General features: G+C 44.3%; 1 protein-coding gene across 11 annotated transcripts in view; it reads left to right on the top strand.

Moving 5' to 3' along the window:
• SRPK2 (SRSF protein kinase 2) overlaps nucleotides 1-20,653 on the top strand; it is a 379,930-nt gene that overhangs the window by 235,053 nt on the left and 124,224 nt on the right. For all 11 annotated transcript variants that reach the window (XR_010179379.1, XM_063927028.1, XM_063927027.1 and 8 more), the window contains 4 exons: nucleotides 6,137-6,245; nucleotides 12,501-12,588; nucleotides 14,183-14,270; nucleotides 15,012-15,118. Coding sequence is in view for 10 of the 11 variants with exons in the window: in XM_063927028.1 (XP_063783098.1) it covers nucleotides 6,137-6,245; nucleotides 12,501-12,588; nucleotides 14,183-14,270; nucleotides 15,012-15,118 (392 nt within the window). In the remaining variant the exon portion in view is untranslated. The remainder of the gene's footprint in view (nucleotides 1-6,136; nucleotides 6,246-12,500; nucleotides 12,589-14,182; nucleotides 14,271-15,011; nucleotides 15,119-20,653) is intronic.

Below are 20,653 nucleotides of genomic sequence, written 5' to 3'. Positions count from 1 at the left end.
TCTCTCATTCGGTGCTGCAGAGTCATCCGCACTCTCCCGCCCGTTTGGGAGCTTTGGTATAATCCCCATGGTCCTTACGGAGTTCCCAGCATCCACTAGGACGTCAGAGAAAATAAGAATTTACTTACCGATAATTCTATTTCTCGTAGTCCGTAGTGGATGCTGGGCGCCCATCCCAAGTGCGGATTGTCTGCAATACTTGTACATAGTTATTGTTAACTAAATCGGGTTATTGTTGTAGTGAGCCATCTTTTCTAGAGGCTCCTCTGTTATCATACTGTTAACTGGGTTCAGATCACAAGTTATACGGTGTGATTGGTGTGGCTGGTATGAGTCTTACCCGGGATTCAAAATCCTTCCTTATTGTGTACGCTCGTCCGGGCACAGTATCCTAACTGAGGCTTGGAGGAGGGTCATAGGGGGGGGAGCCAGTGCACACCAGGTAGTACTAAAGCTTTCTATTTGTGCCCAGTCTCCTGCGGAGCCGCTATTCCCCATGGTCCTTACGGAGTTCCCAGCATCCACTACGGACTACGAGAAATAGAATTATCGGTAAGTAAATTCTTATTTTCTGCCAGGAGAGTGTTATGGACTCGGCAGTGGACAGGTGATGCGGATTCTAAAAGGCACATGGAGGTTTTGCCTTACAAGGGTGAGGAATTGTTTGGGGATGGTCTCTCGGACCTCGTTTCCACAGCGACAGCTGGGAAGTCGACATTTTTACCTCAGGTTCCCTCACAGCCTAAGAAAGCACCGTATTATTAGGTACAGTCCTTTCGGCCCCAGAAAGGCAAGCGGGTTAAAGGCGCGTCCTTTCTGCCCAGAGGCAGGGGTAGAGGGAAAAAGCTGCACCATACAGCCAGTTCCCAAGAACAAAAATCCTCCCCTTCTTCCACTAAATCCACCGCATGACGCTGGGGCTCCACTGGTGGAGCCAGGTGCGGTGGGGGCCCGTCTCCGGAACTTCAGCGACCGGTGGGTTCGCTCACAGGTGGATTCGTGGGTTATACAAGTGGTATCTCAGGGATACAAGCTGGAATTCGAGACGTCTCCCCCTCGCCGTTACCTCAAATCAGCCTTGCCAGCTACTCCCCCAGACAGGGAGGTAGTGCTGGCGGCAATTCACAAGCTGCACCTCCAGCAGGTGATAATAAAAGTTCCCCTCCTTCAACAGGGACGGGGTTACTATTCCACAATGTTTGTGGTACCGAAACCACACGGTTCGGTGAGACCCATTCTAAATTTGAAATCCTTGAACACTTATATAAGGAGGTTCAAGTTCAAAATGGAATCGCTCAGGGCGGTTATTGCAAGCCTGGAAGAGGGGGATTACATGGTATCACTGGACATCAAGGATGCTTACCTGCATGTCCCCATTTACCCACCTCACCAGGTGTACCTCCGTTTTGTGGTACAAGACTGCCATTACCAATTCCAGATGTTGCCGTTTGGTCTGTCCACGGCACCGAGGGTATTTACCAAGGTAATGGCCGAAATGATGATACTCCTTCGAAAGAAGGGAGTTATAATTATCCCATACTATGACGATCTCCTTATAAAGGCGAGGTCCAGGGAGCAGTTGTTGGTCGGAGTAGCACTATCTCAGGAAGTGCTACAACAGCACGGCTGAATTCTGAATATTCCAAAGTCGCTGCTGTTCCTGGGTATGATTCTGGACACAGAACAGAAGAAGGTGTTTCTCCCGGAGGAGAAGGCCAAGGGAGTTGTCATCTCTGGTCAGAGACCTCCTGAAACCAAAACAGGTGTCGGTGCATCACTGCACGCGAGTCCTGGGAAAGATGGTAGCTTCTTACGAGGCAATTCCATTCGGCAGGTTCCATGCAAGGATCTTTCAGTGGGATCTGTTAGACAAGTGGTCCGGATCGCATCTTCAGATGCATCGGCTGATCACCCTGTCCCCGAGGGCCAGGGTGTCTCTGCTGTGGTGGCTGCAGAGTGCTCATCTTCTAGAGGGCCGCAGATTCTGCATACAGGACTGGGTCCTGGTGACCACGGATGCAAGCCTCCGAGGTTGGGGGGCAGTCACTCAGGGAAGAAACTTCCAGGGACAATGGTCGAGTCAGGAGGCTTCCCTACACATAAATATTCTGGAACTAAGGGCCATTTACAATGCCCTAAGTCAGGCAAGAACCCTGCTTCAAAACCAGCCGGTGCTGATTCAGTCAGACAACATCACGGCGGTCGCTCATGTAAACCGACAGGGCGGCACAAGAAGCAGGATGGCGATGGCAGAAGCCAAAAGGATTCTCCGATGGGCGGAAAATCACGTGATAGCACTGTCAGCAGTGTTCATTCCTGGAGTGGACAACTGGGAAGCAGACTTCCTCAGCAGGCACGACCTCCACCCGGGAGAGTGGGGACTTCATCCAGAAGTCTTCCAACTGATTGTAAACCGTTGGGAAAGGCCACAGTTGGACATGATGGCGTCCCGCCTAAACAAAAAGGCTAAAAAGATATTGCGCCAGGTCAAGGGACCCTTAGGCAATAGCTGTGGACGCTCTAGTGACACCGTGGGTGTACCAGTCGGTTTATGTGTTCCCTCCTCTTCCTCTCATACCAAAGGTGCTGAGGATATTAAGAAAGAGAGGAGTAAGAACTATACTCATCGTTCCGGATTGGCCAAGAAGGACTTGGTACCCGGAACTACAAGAAATGATCTCAGAGGACCCTTGGCCTCTGCCTCTCAGACAGGACCTGCTACAGCAGGGGCCCTCTCTGTTCCAAGACTTACCGCGGCTGCGTTTGACGGCATGGCGGTTGAACGCCGGATCCTGATGGAAAAGGGCATTCCGGTTGAAGTCATTCCTACGCTGATAAAAGCTAGGAAAGATGTGACAGCAAAGCATTATCACCGCATATGGCGAAAATATGTTGCTTGGTGTGAGGCTATGAAGGCCCCCACAGAAGAATTTCAGCTGGGTCGATTTCTGCACTTCCTACAATCAGGAGTGACTATGGGCCTAAAATTGGGTTCCATTAAAGTCCAGATTTCGGCCCTGTCTATTTTCTTTCAAAAAGAACTGGCTTCACTGCCTGAAGTTCAGACGTTTGTTTAGGGAGTGCTGCATATTCAGCCCCCTTTTGTGCCCCCAGTGGCACCTTGGGATCTCAACGTTGTGTTGGATTTCCTAAAATCACATTGGTTTGAGCCACTTCAGACCGTGGAATTAAAATATCTCACGTGGAAAGTGGTCATGCTTTTGGCCTTGGCTTCGGCTAGGCGGGTGTCAGAATTGGTGGCTTTGTCCTGTAAAAGCTCCTCTCTGATCTTCCATATAAACAGAGCAGAATTGAGGATGCGTCCCCAATTCCTCCCTAAGGTGGTATCAGCGTTTCATTTGAACCAACCTATTGTGGTGCCTGCGGCTACTCGGGACTTGGAGGCCTCCAAGTTGCTGGACGTAGTCCGGGCCCTGAAAATCTATGTTTCCAGGACGGCTAGAGTCAGAAAGACTGACTCGCTGTTTATCCTGCATGCACCCAACAAGCTGGGTGCTCCTGCTTCTAAGCAGACTATTGCTCACTGGATCTGCTCCACGATTCAACTTGCACATTCTGTGGCTGGACTGCCGCATCCTAAATCAGTAAAAACCCATTCCACGAGGAAGGTGGGCTCTTCTTGGGCGGCTGCCCGAGGGGTCTCGGCTTTACAACTTTGCCGAGCTGCTACCTGGTCGGGAGCAAACACGTTTGCAAAATTCTACAAGTTTGATACCCTGGCTGAGGTGGACCTTGAGTTTGCTCATTCGGTGCTGCAGAGTCATCCGCACTCTCCCGCCCGTTTGTGAGCTTTGGTATAATCCCCATGGTCCTTACGGAGTTCCCAGCATCCACTAGGACGTCAGAGAAAATAAGAATTTACTCACCGGTAATTCTATTTCTCGTAGTCCGTAGTGGATGCTGGGCGCCCATCCCAAGTGCGGATTGTCTGCAATACATGTATATAGTTATTGCCTAACTAAAAGGTTATTGTTATGAGCCATCTCTTAGTGAGGCTCAGTTGTTATTCATACTGTTAACTGGGTATAGTATCACGAGTTGTACGGTGTGATTGGTGTGGCTGGTATGAGTCTTACCCGGGATTCCAAATCCTTTCCTTGTTGTGTCAGCTCTTCCGGGCACAGTTTCCCTAACTGAGGTCTGGAGGAGGGGCATAGAGGGAGGAGCCAGTGCACACCAGTAGTCCTAATTCTTTCTTAGAGTGCCCAGTCTCCTGCGGAGCCCGTCTATTCCCCATGGTCCTTACGGAGTTCCCAGCATCCACTACGGACTACGAGAAATAGAATTACCGGTGAGTAAATTCTTATTTTTCCAGCTAATGTCTCTGCTCACTCTACTCATAAGAAAGGTCCGTTATGGGCAGCACAACATGGTGCTTCTGCAGAACAGATATGTAAGGCAGCCACATGGTCTTCCATTAACACATTAATTAGAAATTATGCTTTTGATACCTTTGCCTCTCAGGACGTTGAATTCTGGCGAAGGATTCTCCTGTACAATCAGGAGCTTCCCCACCACTAAATTGCTTTGGGACATCCAAATGTTATCCTGTGGATAACCTATTGACCCTGCCGGAGAATTAATCGTTATGGTAAAACTTACTGTTGATAATGCTAGTTTTCCTAAATCCCCAGGGATCCCACCCATATGCACCTGATTTGAGGATCCTTTTCACTAACTAACCTCTTCCTTCTTATACGGAATGGTGTGCATGTGTGTACTTCTCACCTGATTCGGGCTATCTATGATGCTCCTGCCTTGAGCTTGGGGAAAACAACTGATTTGCCTGATCCAGGAGGCGTGAATATATGGACGAGCCCGTTTTATGCTGGGAGGCCGAAAGCTTTGACCGTTTGGTGCAATCCGCTGTCTCGGCATCACATCCCAATGTTATCCTGTGGACTCAGGAGAAATAGTGTTATCATGGGGGGGTCGGCAGTATATGTAGGGGTCCTCCGTGTTTTTGAAATTGACACCAGGCTTCACTAGCCAGGGAGGTAATGCCACAGCCAGGGGACACGTTTATATTGGTTTCAGCGGCCATAGCATCCCCCCCCCAACTAATCAGCCCTGGCCGTGGATTCCTGGGATATTGGGACCCCCAATAAAGGGGTTATCAATGACCAGGGCTGAAACCCAAGGCTATCATCGGCACCCCTGGCCTGTAAAAGTCGAGCTGATAGCATTACAGTGTAAAATTTAAAAATAATATTGTCTTTAACAGGTGGAACTACAGGTCCCAGCAAGCCTCCCCCAACTGTGTTGGTAAACTTTCTCAGACAGAAGCATGCACAAAAAACTTGCACCCTATTACATCTCACCACATTTTTTTTTAATTTACCTTTTGTCAGAAAAGTGTCACAGGTGAGACCTGATCAGGACTATAATCTACCATACTTGATAGTCCAAAATATGGAAAATGCAGCAACAATAACAATCTATTGTTATTTGTCAAAACTATCATGTGGCCACTCGTGTTTTTGGAAAACTATTTAGACATTCCATGAAAATGAAAAAAATGTCCCATACGTGAAACTAAAAAAAAAAACGAAAACAAACTAATTTGTCTGTGTATCTTCTGAGTTTTCAACGTAGGTTGACAAGTTAAATGATAGCTTTTTCTCATAGGTTTCCATAAAACAAAAATAACACAGGCTCTAAATTTGGAATTGAGGTGAATTAACAAGTAGAAGCTTCCGTTACAAAATGGTGGTTGATTTGACTAGCCTTGACTAGCCCTGTACATGACAACTACATTTTGTGATATTGTGTTAGGTATAACGGCACTTTGATATTACATCCCTCTTTGTGAAAAAAAAAAAAAAAGTTTTACCGAAAATGTATGTGCTGAAATGTGTACAGATGTCCCATACATGACAGTGGAATGGTGTTATTTTAAGCCAGGTATGTTAGTTAACAAAGTTTTTGACAATGTTGTGTGTATATGTATCTTAGTTTTATTTTACATTTGCTTTTACTATTTCTTTTTGATCTATAGATGTTCGTTTATAAAGAATAGTTCTTGATCCAGTTATTTACAAATTTTGAATCGGTATTTAAAATGTTGTTTTTCTGTTGAATCTTTTTTTTTTTTTTTTTTTTTTTTGGTCTAAAGGTGGCTACCATCCTGTGAAGATAGGTGATCTATTTAATGGACGTTACCACGTTATTAGGAAGCTAGGATGGGGTCATTTCTCCACAGTATGGCTCTGCTGGGACATGCAGTAAGTTTTTGTTTTTTTTCTTTATAGCCTTGTAGAGTGACATTGCAGTATCAGCGTCATCACTTTTATTGAAACAGTGTATACATGTTAAGGTGTGTACACACGGAGCGATATGGCTCAGCGATTTTGACTATATAGTCAAAATCGCTAAGAAAGTTAGTGCATATCGCTCCGTGTGTACATAGCGAGCGATAACGGTGCGCGTACCCGCCAGGTCACGATCGCTGAGAAAAATAGACTGTGCAGGCTTGTCAATTTTGACTAGGTCGCTGGAAAAGTAAAAGCATCCCTATTTAAATGAGTTAGTCAAAATCGCCCATAGTTAAAATCACTTGCACAGTAGTCAAATCCCTGGTACAGATAGTTAAAATCGCCTACTGCCAGTCCAAGGTAAATCGCTCATAGTCAAAATCGCTCCGTGTGCATGCACCATTAGTCTTAAGGTGGGTACACACTGGAAAGATATATCTGCCGATCAATTGATCGGCAGATATATCTATGGACGGATCTGGCAGTGTGTTGAGCATACACACTGCCCGATCCGTCTGGGACTGACGTCAGTTCAGCTGCCGACCACCGTACACACACAGCGATGCGCCAATATATCAGTAGATATATTGGCTGTCGGCTGTGCTGCGGGGCCGACGCGATACGTCTGTGAACGACGGAGTTCACAGACGTATCGGCCGTACACACTGGCTGACGGCCCCGCGATGTATCGGCCGTTCAAGAGAACGGCCGATATATCGGCCAGTTTGTACGGGCTTTTAGGCAGTGGTTCTCAAACTTGGTCCTCGGGACCCCACACTGTTCACGTTTTCCAGATCACCTAGCAGTTGCACGGGTGTATCTATTACTCACTGATACATTTGAAAAAATCTACAGGTGGAGCTGATTATTTCACTTGTGATTCTTTGAGGAGACCTGGAAATAGTGAACTGTTTGTAGTCCTGAGGACTGAGTTTGAGAACCTGTGGTCTAAGGTATGCCCTAGTATTTCACTATTTTTTTTGTATGTACTCTTCACAGTACCTGCAGCCAAATTGTAGATTTCTCATACATCCTAGAGGATGCTGGGGTCACATCAAGAACCATGGGGTATAGACGGGATCCGCAGGAGACATGGTACTTTAAGACTTTGAATGGGTGTGAACTGACTCCTCCCTCTATGCCCCTCCTCCAGACTCCAGTTTAGAATTGTGCTCAGGCAGACTGGAGGCACTCTGAGGAGCTCTACTGAGTTTCTCGGAAAAAGACTTTTGTTAGGTTTTTTATTTTCAGGGAGACTGCTGGCAACAATCTCCCTGCTTCGTGGGAATTTTCTCTTGTAGAGACGCTGGTCCTTCCTCATACTACTGTATACATAACAGAGTGAAAAACGGGGGGAGGGGGGCACAGTTGATTTGATTCAATATAAGTTACTTATAAGGTCTGAGGCAATATATAAAGGTTCAGAACCGGGATTGAGCACTGGGTTGTGAGTCTTCCTGACAGACTTTACTGTGGGTCTGTCCCCTATATGCCCGGTGTTTCGGTGGGTGTTTGGTACACGTGTGTCGGCATGTGTGAGGCTGAGTGCTCGTCCCACAAACAGCTGTGGGAGTGACCCTGTCGACACCGCCGGCTATTGATGCTACTTGGTACTTGTGTGTCGACACGTCGGTGGCTGAACGTTTTTACCAAGAGAAAACGATATTAGGGACACAGACGGGTGTGGGTGGCCATGTAGGCACCACCATTATCTGACTGGGTAGAAAATTTGCATATCAGAAAGGGTATATATATATATATATATATATATATATATAATATTAAGGTTGAATAACTCTGTGTCCCCAACACAGACGTAGAAATATCTATGGAGGATGTCATGTTCATAGCTATATTTCCCTCAGACCCCTCGGGGTCGCAAAAATTTTATTTTGCCCAGTTACTACTCCCTGATATCGACACGGATACTGTTTCCTATGTCGACCATAATGTTTCCAGATTAGATCCGCCCCCCCCCCCCCAAAAAAAAAAGAATATTCAGTACTTGAGTAGTGCACATTAAAGGGTCTATGTGTGGATAGATTTAAAAAAAAAATATATATATATATCTATATATATATATATATAAAGTTATAATGAAAGCTGAGGTATCGTTCCTCATTCTCATGTGCTGAGAGCTCTGTGTGAGAAAGTCTGGGTCAGCCCTGACAAAATGGTTTCAAATAGTCATGAGGATTCTGATTGTTTATTTCTTTTCCTGCCGCGGACAGAATAAAGTGGGAGTCGCTCCCTGTTCTGCACGGGGCCCTGTCACAAATACAGTGGATCGTATGCAGGAAGCTACGTTATATTCTAGTTATGTGTCCACAACTACGTTAGTTAGTCCTGCCATTACATGCGCAGTAGTATTCAAATATGGTCGGGTACCTTGTCATCCGATGTTGATACCCTGGGGAGAGATGGGATACTCCTTATGTTGGGTCATATCAAGGACACTGCAGCATACTTTCGTGCGACTGCAAGGGATATAGGACTCTTGGGTTCACGGGCCAATTCCATGGCGGTCTCGGCTAGGAGGGCGTTGAGGATTCACCAATGCAATGCTGATGCTGACTCCGAGAAGAAGGGGAGTCTCTTCCCTATGAAGGTGAAGCCTGGTTTGGTGACGGCCTAGTTAATTTGATCTCGACAGCTGCTGCTGGTAAGTCCGCCTTCTTGCCCTATGTTCCCTCACTATGGATGATGACACATCATTGTCGGATGCAGTCATTACGGCCCAATAGATACAGATTCCTCTTTCTTTGCAGGTAGAGGAAGGAGAAAAGGAAGAGGTCCGCAACCTCTTCAAGATCACAGGAGAAGAGATCATCCTCTGTTTCTGCCACATCCACCGAATGACGCTGGGACTCTCTAGCGGGAGCCCACACTGGTGGGGCAACGTCTAAAACTCTTCAGTCAGTCCTGGAACGGACCTGGACCCGGGAGTTTTTACGAATAGTGTCCCAAGGGTACATACTGGAGTTTCCAGACGTTTCCCCTCACCAATTTTTCAAATTACCGATTCTCCTCCGGACGGGGAGGTAGTATGCAACGCAATACAAAGGTTGTATCAGGATCAGATCATTGGCCTGGATTCCCCTGTCACAACAGGGAGAAGGCTTTTATTCAAGCCTCTTCGTGGTCCCGAAGCCAGACGGCTCGGTCAGACCAATCCTAAATCTGAAATCCATCAATTTCTACTTAAAGAAATTCAAATCCAAGATGGAATCTCTCAGGGCAGTGATTTCCAATCTGGAAAAAGGAGTTTTTATTTCATGGTCTCAGCAGACATAACGGAGGCCTAATTACATTTTTCTCCTCATTAGGCTTACCTGAGGTTTGCAATTCAGGGTTGTCATTACCAATTTCAGAGTGATGGCGGTAATGATGGTTCTCCATCGCTAGTAAAGAGTCACAATTGCACTCTCCCTGACAGTTCTTCAACAACAGGGTTGGCTCCTGAACTTGCCGGAATCACTGTTGGTCCCAACGACGCAGTTGTCGGTTTTGGGAATAATACTAGACACAGAACTACAGAGGGCTCTGGAGATCCAGAGTCTGGTCAAACAAATTCCGAGACCAGCAAGAGTGTCAATTCATCAATACATTCGGTTGCTGGAAAAGATGGTTGCGGCTTACGAGGCCACTCAGTTTGGCAGGTTCCATGCCAGGGTGTTCCAGTGGGGCCTGTTGGACAAGTGGTCCGGTTCTCACCTACACATACACCGGAGGATAATCCTGTCTTCCAAGACCAGAATCTCACTTCTGTGGTGGCTGCGCAGTCCTCACCTCCTAGAGAGGCGCAGGTTCGAGATCCAGGACTGGATCCTATCGACCACGGGTGCAAGCCTCCGAGGCGGGGGGGCAGTTACACAGGGGGAAAACTTCCAAGGAAGATGGTCAAGTTAGGAAACTTGTCACCACATAAACGGTCTAGAGTTAAGGGTCGTTTACAACAGTTTTCTACAGACGAAAAGCAGAACAGCAATGGCAGAAACCACAAGGGTTTTCCGCTGGGTGGAAAAACTTTCAAGCGCTCTGTCGGCGATGTTCGCTCCAAGAGTGGACAACTGAGAAGCAGACTTCCTCAGCAGACAAGATCTCCATCCAGGAGAGGGGAGACCTCCTCTAAGTAGTCTTCGAAAAGGTGACATGTCGTTGGGATTTCCTCAAGTAGGAATGATGACATCTCGTCTCAACAAGAAGCTTCAGAGTTCCAGGTCAAGGGACCCTCAAACAGGAACAGTGAATGCACTGGTGACACTGTGGGTGTTTTCAGTCGGTATATGTATTCCCTACGGGTTCTCTCGTTCCAAAAGTTCTGGGATCATAAAAAGGAAATTCGAGCGAGCCTCATGGTCCCAGACTGGCCAAGAAGAGCTTGGTATCCAGATCTCAGGAATTACTCATAGGAGATCCCTGTTTTTTTTCCTTTGCGTGACGACCTGTTGCGGCAGGGGCCGTGCGTGCATTGGGTCTTACCGCGGCTATGACGACATGGCGGTTGACCGCCAAATCCTAGTCCGTAAGGGTATTCCCACGGAATTAGTTCTCCACACTTATTCGGGCTAGAAAATGGGTAACATCTAAACATTACTACCGTATTTGGAGAAAATTAAGTTTCTTGGTGTGAATCCAAGAAGACTCCTACGACAGAGTTTTCAGCTAGGACGTTTTCTGCATTTTCTACAAGCAGGTGTGGATGCGGGCCTAAACTTGGGCTCAATTAAAATCGGCCTTAGCGGGTTTCTTTTAGAATAAATTGTACTCCCTTCCAGAAGTTCAGACTGTCGTGAAGGGCGTGTTGCACATCCAACCTCCATTTGTGCCCAAGTGGCACCATGGGATCTTAATGGGGTGTTGCAGTTCCTTCAGTCACATTGGTTTGAACATTTAAGTAAGGAGGAGTGAATTTCCTCACTTGGAAAGTGGTCGTCAGGTTGGCCTTGACATACGCAAGGAGAGTGTCTGAGTTAGTGGCCTGGTCTCACAAGAGACCTTATTTGATCTTCCATGAAGATAAAGCAGAGTTGGAAACTCGTCAGCATTTTCTACCGGAGGTGGTTTTCTTCTTTCCACATGTACCAATCTATGGTGGTGCCTGTGACTACCGACGCCTTCGCTGAGTCGAAGTCTCTGCATGTGATCTGAGTTTTGAAATTTTATGTCTACAGGACGGCTCCGTTTAGGAACACAAGCTGTGTGTGTCCTGTTTGCTCCCAACAAGATTGTGTGTCCTGCTTCCATGCAGACTGTTGCGTGCTGGATCTGTGGTACAATTCAGCATGCTCATCTCACGGCAGGATTGCCGTTACCGAAATAGGTGAAGGCCCATTCTACTAGAAAGGTGGGCTCGTCCAGGGCGGTTGACCGGGAAATCTTGGCATTGCAACTTTGCCGAGCAGCCTTTTAGCTAACAATTTGGCTAAGTAATACAGTTGAATACCTTGGCGGAGGTTGACCTCACGTTTGGTCATTCGGTACTGCAGAGTCGTCCGCACTCTCCTGCCCATTCTAGAGCTTTGGTATAACCCCATGTTTCTTGATGTGACCCCAGCATCCTCTAGGACGTATGAGAAAATAGGATTTTAATACCTACCGGTAAATCCTTTTCTCTTAGTCCGAGAGGATGCTGGGCGCCCGTCCCAGTGCGTAATATATCTGCAGTGATTATTTGTGGTTACACACATGTTGTGTTACGTTTCTTGTCAGCCAGGTGCTGCAATTGTTCATGCCGTTGGCTTGTATTCTGTGGAATGCCACGTTCTGCGGCATGCTTGAGGTGTGAGCTGGTAAGATGCTCACCGTGGTTTAACAATCCTTTCCTCAAAATGTCCGTCTCCCTGGGCACAGTTCCTATAACTGGAGTCTGAAGGAGGGGCATAGAGGGAGTAGCCAGTTCACACCCATTCAAAGTCTTAAAGTGCCCATGTTTCCTGTGGATCCCGTCTATACCCCATTGTTCTTGATGTGACCCCAGCATCCTCTACGGACTAAGAGAAAAGGATTTACCGGTAGGTATTAAAATCCTATTTTATGTCAGATGGTGCCAAGTTAGTGTGTCCTCTTTAGTAAAACCCCCCATATTATTACCTCATCAGTAACTGCTCAAATTAGAACCTATAGACCTTCTAGGAATAAATACAGCAGCATTACATTTATATGTGTACCTGCACACATGTATATGCTTATTACATTATATTAACATTTATCATTTATTTCTAGAGGGAAGAGATTTGTTGCAATGAAGGTAGTAAAGAGTGCTCAGCACTATACAGAGACTGCTTTGGATGAAATAAAGCTGCTGAGATGTGTAAGTGAACAAGTTTTGCTTGTAAACTGTGAAATACATTACCCTATGAAACCTATCAACTGTATTTTTCGGTATCTTCAACAATGTCGCTAGCATAGCTTCAGGGGAGAAAATAATAACTAAAAGTATAAATGGTCTAGGCAAGCTATTGCTTCTCTATATGCTTCTTCAGGTACAGTTTTTTTTTTTTTGTTTCTTAATTATTAAATCTGTTTTTAACCCATTCACTGTGGGAGGGCAAGTGGGACTTGGCATCCACATTTACATCAAAAGGGGAATACAATTAGTCGCCTGGTTTACCCCGCAGCTATTTGATTGCGTTGTTCAATTCAATTCGCTGTGGGAAGCCCAGGAGGCAGGATTTTTCCTTAGTCTTAGGAGGTGTGAGGAATAATCTATATTAAATGCATTCTTCCCCATTTAACGCAGGGATAGGGGAGGGTACCCATTAGATTCCGGGTTTTATTTGAAATCAGTGGGTTTCCGCACGTTAATTCATGGTTTAACGGGCCTAATTCAGACCTGATCGTAGCAGCAAATTTGTTAGCAGATGGGCAAAACCATGTGCGCCGCAGGGTGAGCAGATATAACATGTGCAGAGAGAGTTAGATTTGGGTGGGGTGTGTTAAAACTGAAATCTAAATTGCAGTGTAAAAATAAAGCAGCCAGAATTTACCCTGCACAGAAACAAAATAACCCACCCAAATCTAACTATCTCTGCACATGTTACATCTGCCCCACCTGCAGTGCACGTGGCTTTGCCCATCTGCTAACAATTTTGCTGCTACGATCAGGTCTGAATTAGGCCCAACATGCAGGGAAAGGCTATTGAATTAAAAAGCTGTTCCCTGCATGGAGCAAGCGGCTGCATGGTACACCGCACATCTAATTGTATCCTCCTCCTAATGGGAAGTGGGTTCTGGATACTGACATTGGTGATAGGTTTTGTAAAAGAAAAAAGAATAAACAGATACCCTCCTCTTCCACATCCTTCTCTAATTGCTGCCCAGACCTATGTTCATGTTTTGGGAGGCAGGAGTCACTAGGATCAGGCTGGCATACCATCAGGGGAGACGAGAGTAGCTAGTCATACAGAGTGAGTTTCATAACATTAGATTCATTGGTAACAGAGAGTTTGATGAGTCACAATGGGCACAACAGAAAGAAATGGTGTAGGAAATGGATACATACAGTAAAGGCCAGAAAAAGGGAGTTAGTGATATGAAGTGACACATTCCCTGCAGTACAAATACAGCAATCACTCTAGATAATCATTTAGAACATAGCTAAATTGGTGGTATAATCAAAATATTGTTTTCAAATATGATGAATAATACAACAACGTTGCAGGTTTATTATTTAAATAGACGATTTGAATTAAATTATTTGTTCATCACAGTAAGTAATTAAAAAATTCAATTGGCATAATGAAAGAGTGTTTCATCATATACTGTTATTTATGTAGCGCCTATATATTATGAAGTTCTTTACAAATAGTATTTATCGTATGTACTATAAATATTAGTGTTCTTTAAAGTATCTATAAGCTGTCTGTTTATTTTTCCTCCTAAAAAAGCGTTTTTATTTTTTTTAGGTGCGAGAAAGTGATCCCGGAGATCCAAACAAAGACATGGTCGTGCAGTTAATTGATGATTTCAAAATCTCTGGAATGAATGGTATACGTATCCTTTGCTAAGTAGACATATGGGCTGCTAACTAAATATTGGAGATTAGAGCAATGTAGGAAAAATGTGTTGTTGCCTAATCTTTTGTGCCTACAGATCACTAATGTAAGATACAGCGTTTAGAGAGCCTTAGGGGTATATTCAATACCTGTCAGACCCTTTCCAATGGAAAGAATCCGACAGGTCAGTATTCAGTGCCGTGGCCAAACCCAACAGGCTTGGCCCGTTCCCGACACTGCCAATTCAACTTTTTTTTAAGTCAGATTGACATTGTCGAAAACGGGTCTAAAACCTGTCAGGTTTGGCCGTTCTTCCGACAATACATCCGATCCGTGTGCATTCCGACAGGCTTCCGACAAGTCTGATTCCCCAACTTGTCGGAAAAAACGGGGCCCTAATGAATAGGTCGGAACCCCTTCCGATCTAAATCTGTCGGAAGCTGCCGTCTTTCTGACAAGATGGCAGCTTCCGACACTTATTGAATACACTGCTAAGGTGTGTAAGTTTATATAGTTTCTAATTTACTGTAAGAGAATGGATTACACCCCTTCCATACTTGTGGAAGTCAGTCCAGTTATGTTTCAGAGTGTATCTAAGTAAGCATTAACAGTTAGAAAAACTACTTTAAATAATGTCTGTATTCTTATTAAATATTTTTTTACTACTTAAAAAATAGTTATTGTAACATTTTTTTATTGTGTAATTCATATTAGACTGTTAACCTTAATTTAATACAAGATGTTTGTATGGTATTTGAAGTTCTGGGCCATCATCTGTTAAAGTGGATCATTAAGTCAAACTATCAGGGTCTTCCCATTCATTGTGTTAAAAGTATTATTCGCCAGGTAAGTTCTTTGTTTTACTTTAGCTACAGGTAAATTCACTCATGGCACATTATACTAATTTAGTATTGATGATATCACACATTGTGAGTTAGGCTGGGTACACACTATGCCAGTGGATCCACCAACAGTGCGGCTGATTTTGTAAATATACACACTTAACTCTGCCGCTCAGTGGGGGATATTCAGTTGTTTGAAAAGTCAGTTGTGTGTCTGTTTTTTCCTATCTAATAGACAGGAAAAAAAACAGACACAAACAGACTTTTCAAACATTTGAATTTCCCCCTATATGCCTGGCTAGACATCACAACTGTGACGTCATTGTCGGTGGTTCCTGCAGCTGGCATATGGGGCTGCCGGTGTGTTGACTGTACATATAACCAAACGTGGCGATATATCGTCTGTGCTGCAGGACAACCTGATATGTCTGTGAATTACATCGTTCAGACATATCTGGTTGGGTATGTGTGACCATAACGACGCCGGGATCCTGGCATCAAGATGGCCGGGGGGAGGGGGGGGGGCGAGCGCAAAAAGCCCCTTGCGGGCTCGCTGTGTTCGCCACAGATTCTATTCCCAACCTATGGGTGTCTAGTGGGAATAGTCCCTGCTAGTCGGCATGCCATCTGTCAGGATTCTAAGGGGGCGGAATGTTGGGGGAGGTATTGTGACCGGCGGTCTCCTGACTACATCCCATCTGGTTCACACACCCACCAATGAACTACTGATACAGTATATCGTTCATTGCTCGAATCCTATATTGTTCAAGTGTGTACCTGGCCTCAGTATGGTGGATTGGTTTTAATACCCCGTTTCATAGTTGTGTTTCTTCCAGCATTTATGAGTTTGTTGGCACTCTATGAATACATGTTCATGAAAAGTCCCCCATCCTTCCTCTTTTCTCACTTCTTTATTTATTTATTTTTTTATTATTCTGTTGCATGTAACCTTTCAACTGTTTTGTACCCCATTTAACAAGGGAAATTTCTTGCCATGATGTCGGAGAACTTTTTATAGTGCCATTGTCAAACAGGTCAATGCAGTAGGGAGAGTTTGAAATTCAGTGTTGATGACAAAGTACTGCAGGTTTAGGAATGATCATCTATAAAGGCAATGTTCACCTTTCTCTTGGAGGTGGTGGTCAGCCAGTCAGTGCAAGTGTATTTACAGGTAGGGGCAGTGAGTGATATCTTCCGTCATTACAGAGGGATACTATTAAAAGGCGCAGGGCAGGACGCATCAGTGAGAAGAGTAGAGAAAATTGCTGGTTTTATATATAGAAAATAGTGATAATATATAGAGAGCAGTAGAGTATTTAATTTAATAAAATACCTCTGATATTGTGTCCTGAGATTAAGGGATAATCCCACTCTAACATTACTTTCTATCAAGCCTACAAAACAATTATCAGAACTGTGTGGTCCCAAGTCAGGGTACCTCACCCCTGTGGATGCAATCACGTGTCTTGACAACAAAATACAAAAACATAATAGGTTATTTGTATATGACATCATAATTTGAGCGTGGATAGTTGCAGTATGAAAGTGCACTTTTTAATTTATACCCATTGCAGGAAAGTTGAGTGAAGGGATGGACGCAGATCTTGCTTTCCGCAGTAAGATCTGCTTCCATCTAGTCACGTGCATCGATTTGAGGTTGACCCTTGGCTGCACTGGCATGCAGAACGGTGCCATTTATTTATTTATTTTTATCCCGGAGTGGCTGCGTGTGACGTCACGCAGCCGCCCCGAAAACAGTCCTGACGCAACTGCGTTGTCCGGACCATGCCGACTAAACGCTGTGTCGACGCCACCCCGGTGTCATTCACCTTGCAGCCGCATCCTCCTGAGATGCGAGCGCATGGTGAATGGTTGCACTCCAGCCAGTATCCTGTAATGTTTGGTAAACTGACTTTCCCTTGACAGTTCAGGGAATTGATATTTCTGGGACTACTATAGTAAGCTATCGTCCAATCCATCTATTGATAATGAAAAAGCTTTTATTGTACACAGAATAAATTGCTAGCAATATGCCTGTTGCTAAACTCCCCTCCTTGTCCAAGGTAATTAGAAAAACAAAAAAACAACAAAAAACAATAAAGAATCACCTGAGCATCAATGTCCATCATAATTAAGGAAAAAACATAGTACTAAAATTCCATTAGTATGTGGGCTGAGTGACGTTTTGGGAGCAAAGATATAAGTGAATCTCCAACACTCAAGCCTGGGGTAACACTGTCATAGTGACGTCAACTAATGAGAACTTTGCTTGTACCACTGTCCCTCCCTCACTGTATTCTTTTGTGCCAAAAATGCTTTTTATTGTACACGCGTAATGTGTCTGTGTTATGTAAACCAAAGTTTATTTGTACTTGTTTCAACATAATCCTTTGGATCCTTATGCAACATTAAATAATGTGGAACATACAGTTGTAAAATATGGCTTTCATAGTTCCCCAAGAGTTACAATCTTCCTTAATTTGTTAATGACCGGACGGTATTATGTATTTCAGAAACCAGACCCGCATGTTCTTTAAATGTGATATTTTAAGAGGAATAACTTGATATACATTTTTACTTTACCCAAGTATTCGATACTTTAATATTTTTGAGAGAACCTGTATTAGAATAAATATATTTACTTTAATGGTAATACACCACTAAAAAATAGCAAAGACATAGCTCAAATTTTTTAAATTCATCTAAAAGGTAACTTTTACTAAAAATAGGCCAACCCCTTTAACTTTTCCCAAGGTTTGATTATCTTGCCCTCTTAATTCGCTGAATACCAAATATATAATGTACGACTCGCTTTATTCATGCTTATGAAAATCAGTGCACATATGTACAATGTTTTAATGCCATATTGGCATTGAATCCGTTTCACTATGCTTTGTACAGCACTTTCAGTCTTAAATAGTAAAAGCACTTTTTAAAGTAAAAGCTTTTTACATTATGCTTATTAGGTATGTCGTTCATAATTTCTGTCATTACCTACTGTGTATCTTTTGTCTGTCATGAGGTTATAACCACAAAAGTGTGTACAGATGTGTCCTCATACATCTTGCCTCAATATGCCACGTAGCTGGAGATGTCTGGTGTGAGTGAGCTGTCCCGTGCAAATACGTTAGCATTGGGCACCTTTTTTGACGAAAATGCATCATATTTGCAAAACAATACAAATATGATGTGCAAGCAGCTTATGCTGATTAAAATTATAAGCGGCAATCCTATATTCTGTGTGTCTGTGGCTGTAACTGCATACAAAATGGTACGTTACAGTGTTTCTAGGAAAACACTGTAATGTACAATTTCGCATACAGTTATGGTCGCACACAGAAAATAGGCATGCCGCATATAATTTTAATCTGCATAAGCTGCTTGTTCGTCCTATTCTCTTCCCATATATGACAAAAATCACACTTAAAGACGCTTGTCACTACCGAGTCACGCCACGTCATGGCGTGACTAGAAGGGCTGTTTAATGTGCAGGGAGGCTAGATGTACAGTATTGTACAAAAGTTTTAGGCAGGTGTGGAAAAAATGCTGCAAAGTAAGAATGCATTTAAAAATAGAAGTGTTAATAGTTTACTTTTATCAATTAACAAAATGCAAAGTGAATGCAGAGAAATCTAAATCAAATCAATATTTGGTGTGACCACCCTTTGCATTTAAAACAGCATCAATACTTCTAGGTACACTTGTACACAGTTTTGGAGAAACTCGGCAAGGAGTTTGTTCTAGACATCTTGGAGAACTAACCACAGATCTTCTGTGGATGTAGTCTTGATCAAATCTTTCTGTCTATTCATGTAATCCCAGACAGACTCGACTATGTTGAGATCAGTGCTCTGTGGGGACCATATCATCACTTCTAGGACTCCTTGTTCTTCTTTACGCCGAAGATAGTTCTTAATGACATTGACTGTATGTTTGGGGTCATTGTGCTGCTGCAGAAAAAAAATGGAGCCAATCAGACCCCTCGCTGTTGGTATTGCATGATGGATAAGTACCTGCCTGTGTTTCTCAGCTTTGAGGGCACCATTAATCCTGACCAAAACCCCAACTTCATTTGCTGAAATGCAGCCCCAAATTTGCAAGGAACCTTCACTGTTGCCTGCAGACACTCATTATTGTACCGCTCTCCAACTCTTTGGTGAACTAACTGCCTTCTGTTACAGCCAGATATAACTCATCAGTCCAGAGCCCCCGCTGCCATTTCTCTGCACTCCCGTGCCTATGTTTTTTTTGCATACACTTCGCCTTGTTTCCACGTCGAAGGTATGGCATTTTGGCTGCAAATCTTCCAAGAAGACCACTTCCAGCCAGATTTCTCCGAACAGTAGATGAGTGTTCCTGGGTCCCACTTGTTTCTGCCAGTTCTGATCTGATGGCACTGCTGGACTTCTTCCAATTTCGAAGGGAAGTAAGCATACTGTGTCTATCATATGATGCACTAAGTTTCCTTGCCCGATATCTGCATCTACGGTCCTCAACGTTGCCTGTTCATTTGTGCGTCAATGGTGAGAAATACAGGCAGGTACTTAGCCATCATGCAATACCATCAGCGAGACGTCTGGCTCCAAATTTATACTGCAGCAGGACAACAACCCCAAACATACAGTCAATGTCAGTAAGAACTATCTTCAGTGTAAAGAAGAACAATGAGTACTGGAAGTGATGATATGGCCCCCACAGAGCCCTGATCTCCAACATCATCAAGTCTGTCTGGGATTACATGAAGAGACAGAAGGATTTGACCAAGTCTACATCCACAGAAGATGTGGAGTTCTCCAAGACATTTAGAACAACCATCCTGCCGAGTTCTTTCAAAACTGTGTGCAAGTGTACCTAGAATAATTGATGCTGTTGTTGAAGGCAAAGTGTGCTCACACCAAATATTGATTTGATTTATATTTCTCTTTTGTTTATTCACTTTGCAGTTTGTTAACTGATAAACATATACTATTAAAACTTATATGTTTGGAAGCATTCTTACTTTGCAGCATTTTTTCCACACCTGCCTAAAACTTTTGAACAGTGGACACATCTGTATATAGGGGGTAATTCAGATCTGATCGCTGGGCTGCGTTTTTTGCTGTCCTGCGATCAGATAGTCGCCACCTTCAGGGGGAGTGTATTTGCGCTGTGCAAGTGTGCGTTCCTATGTGTAGCAAAGCTGCTAAAAATCACTTTGTGCAGTCTCTGCGCAGCCCAGGACTTACTCTTCCAGTGCGATTGAATCTTGCTGATCGGGGCTGGAGCTGACGTCAGACACCCTCCCTCAAAACGCTTGAGGCCTTGCTGCATTTTTTCCGGACACTCCCTGTAAACGGTCAGTTGCCACCCACAGATGGCCTTTTCCTATCAATCACTTTGCGTATGCCCGTGCGAATGGATCCTTCGTACCATCCCGTCGCTGACCGCCGATGCCCGTTGTAGCCGTCTGATGCGCTTGCACATTGGGGCTCAGATGCATGTGCAGTTAGGCTCTGATCTCCCTTTGTATGGAAACGCACAGCAGCAATCAGAGCTGATC

This window comes from Pseudophryne corroboree, chromosome 6 (genome assembly GCF_028390025.1).
Source record: "Pseudophryne corroboree isolate aPseCor3 chromosome 6, aPseCor3.hap2, whole genome shotgun sequence".
Classification (NCBI taxonomy): domain Eukaryota; kingdom Metazoa; phylum Chordata; class Amphibia; order Anura; family Myobatrachidae; genus Pseudophryne; species Pseudophryne corroboree.
Note: the sequence above shows the minus strand (reverse complement) of the source record. Positions and strands in the feature narration are given on the sequence as shown.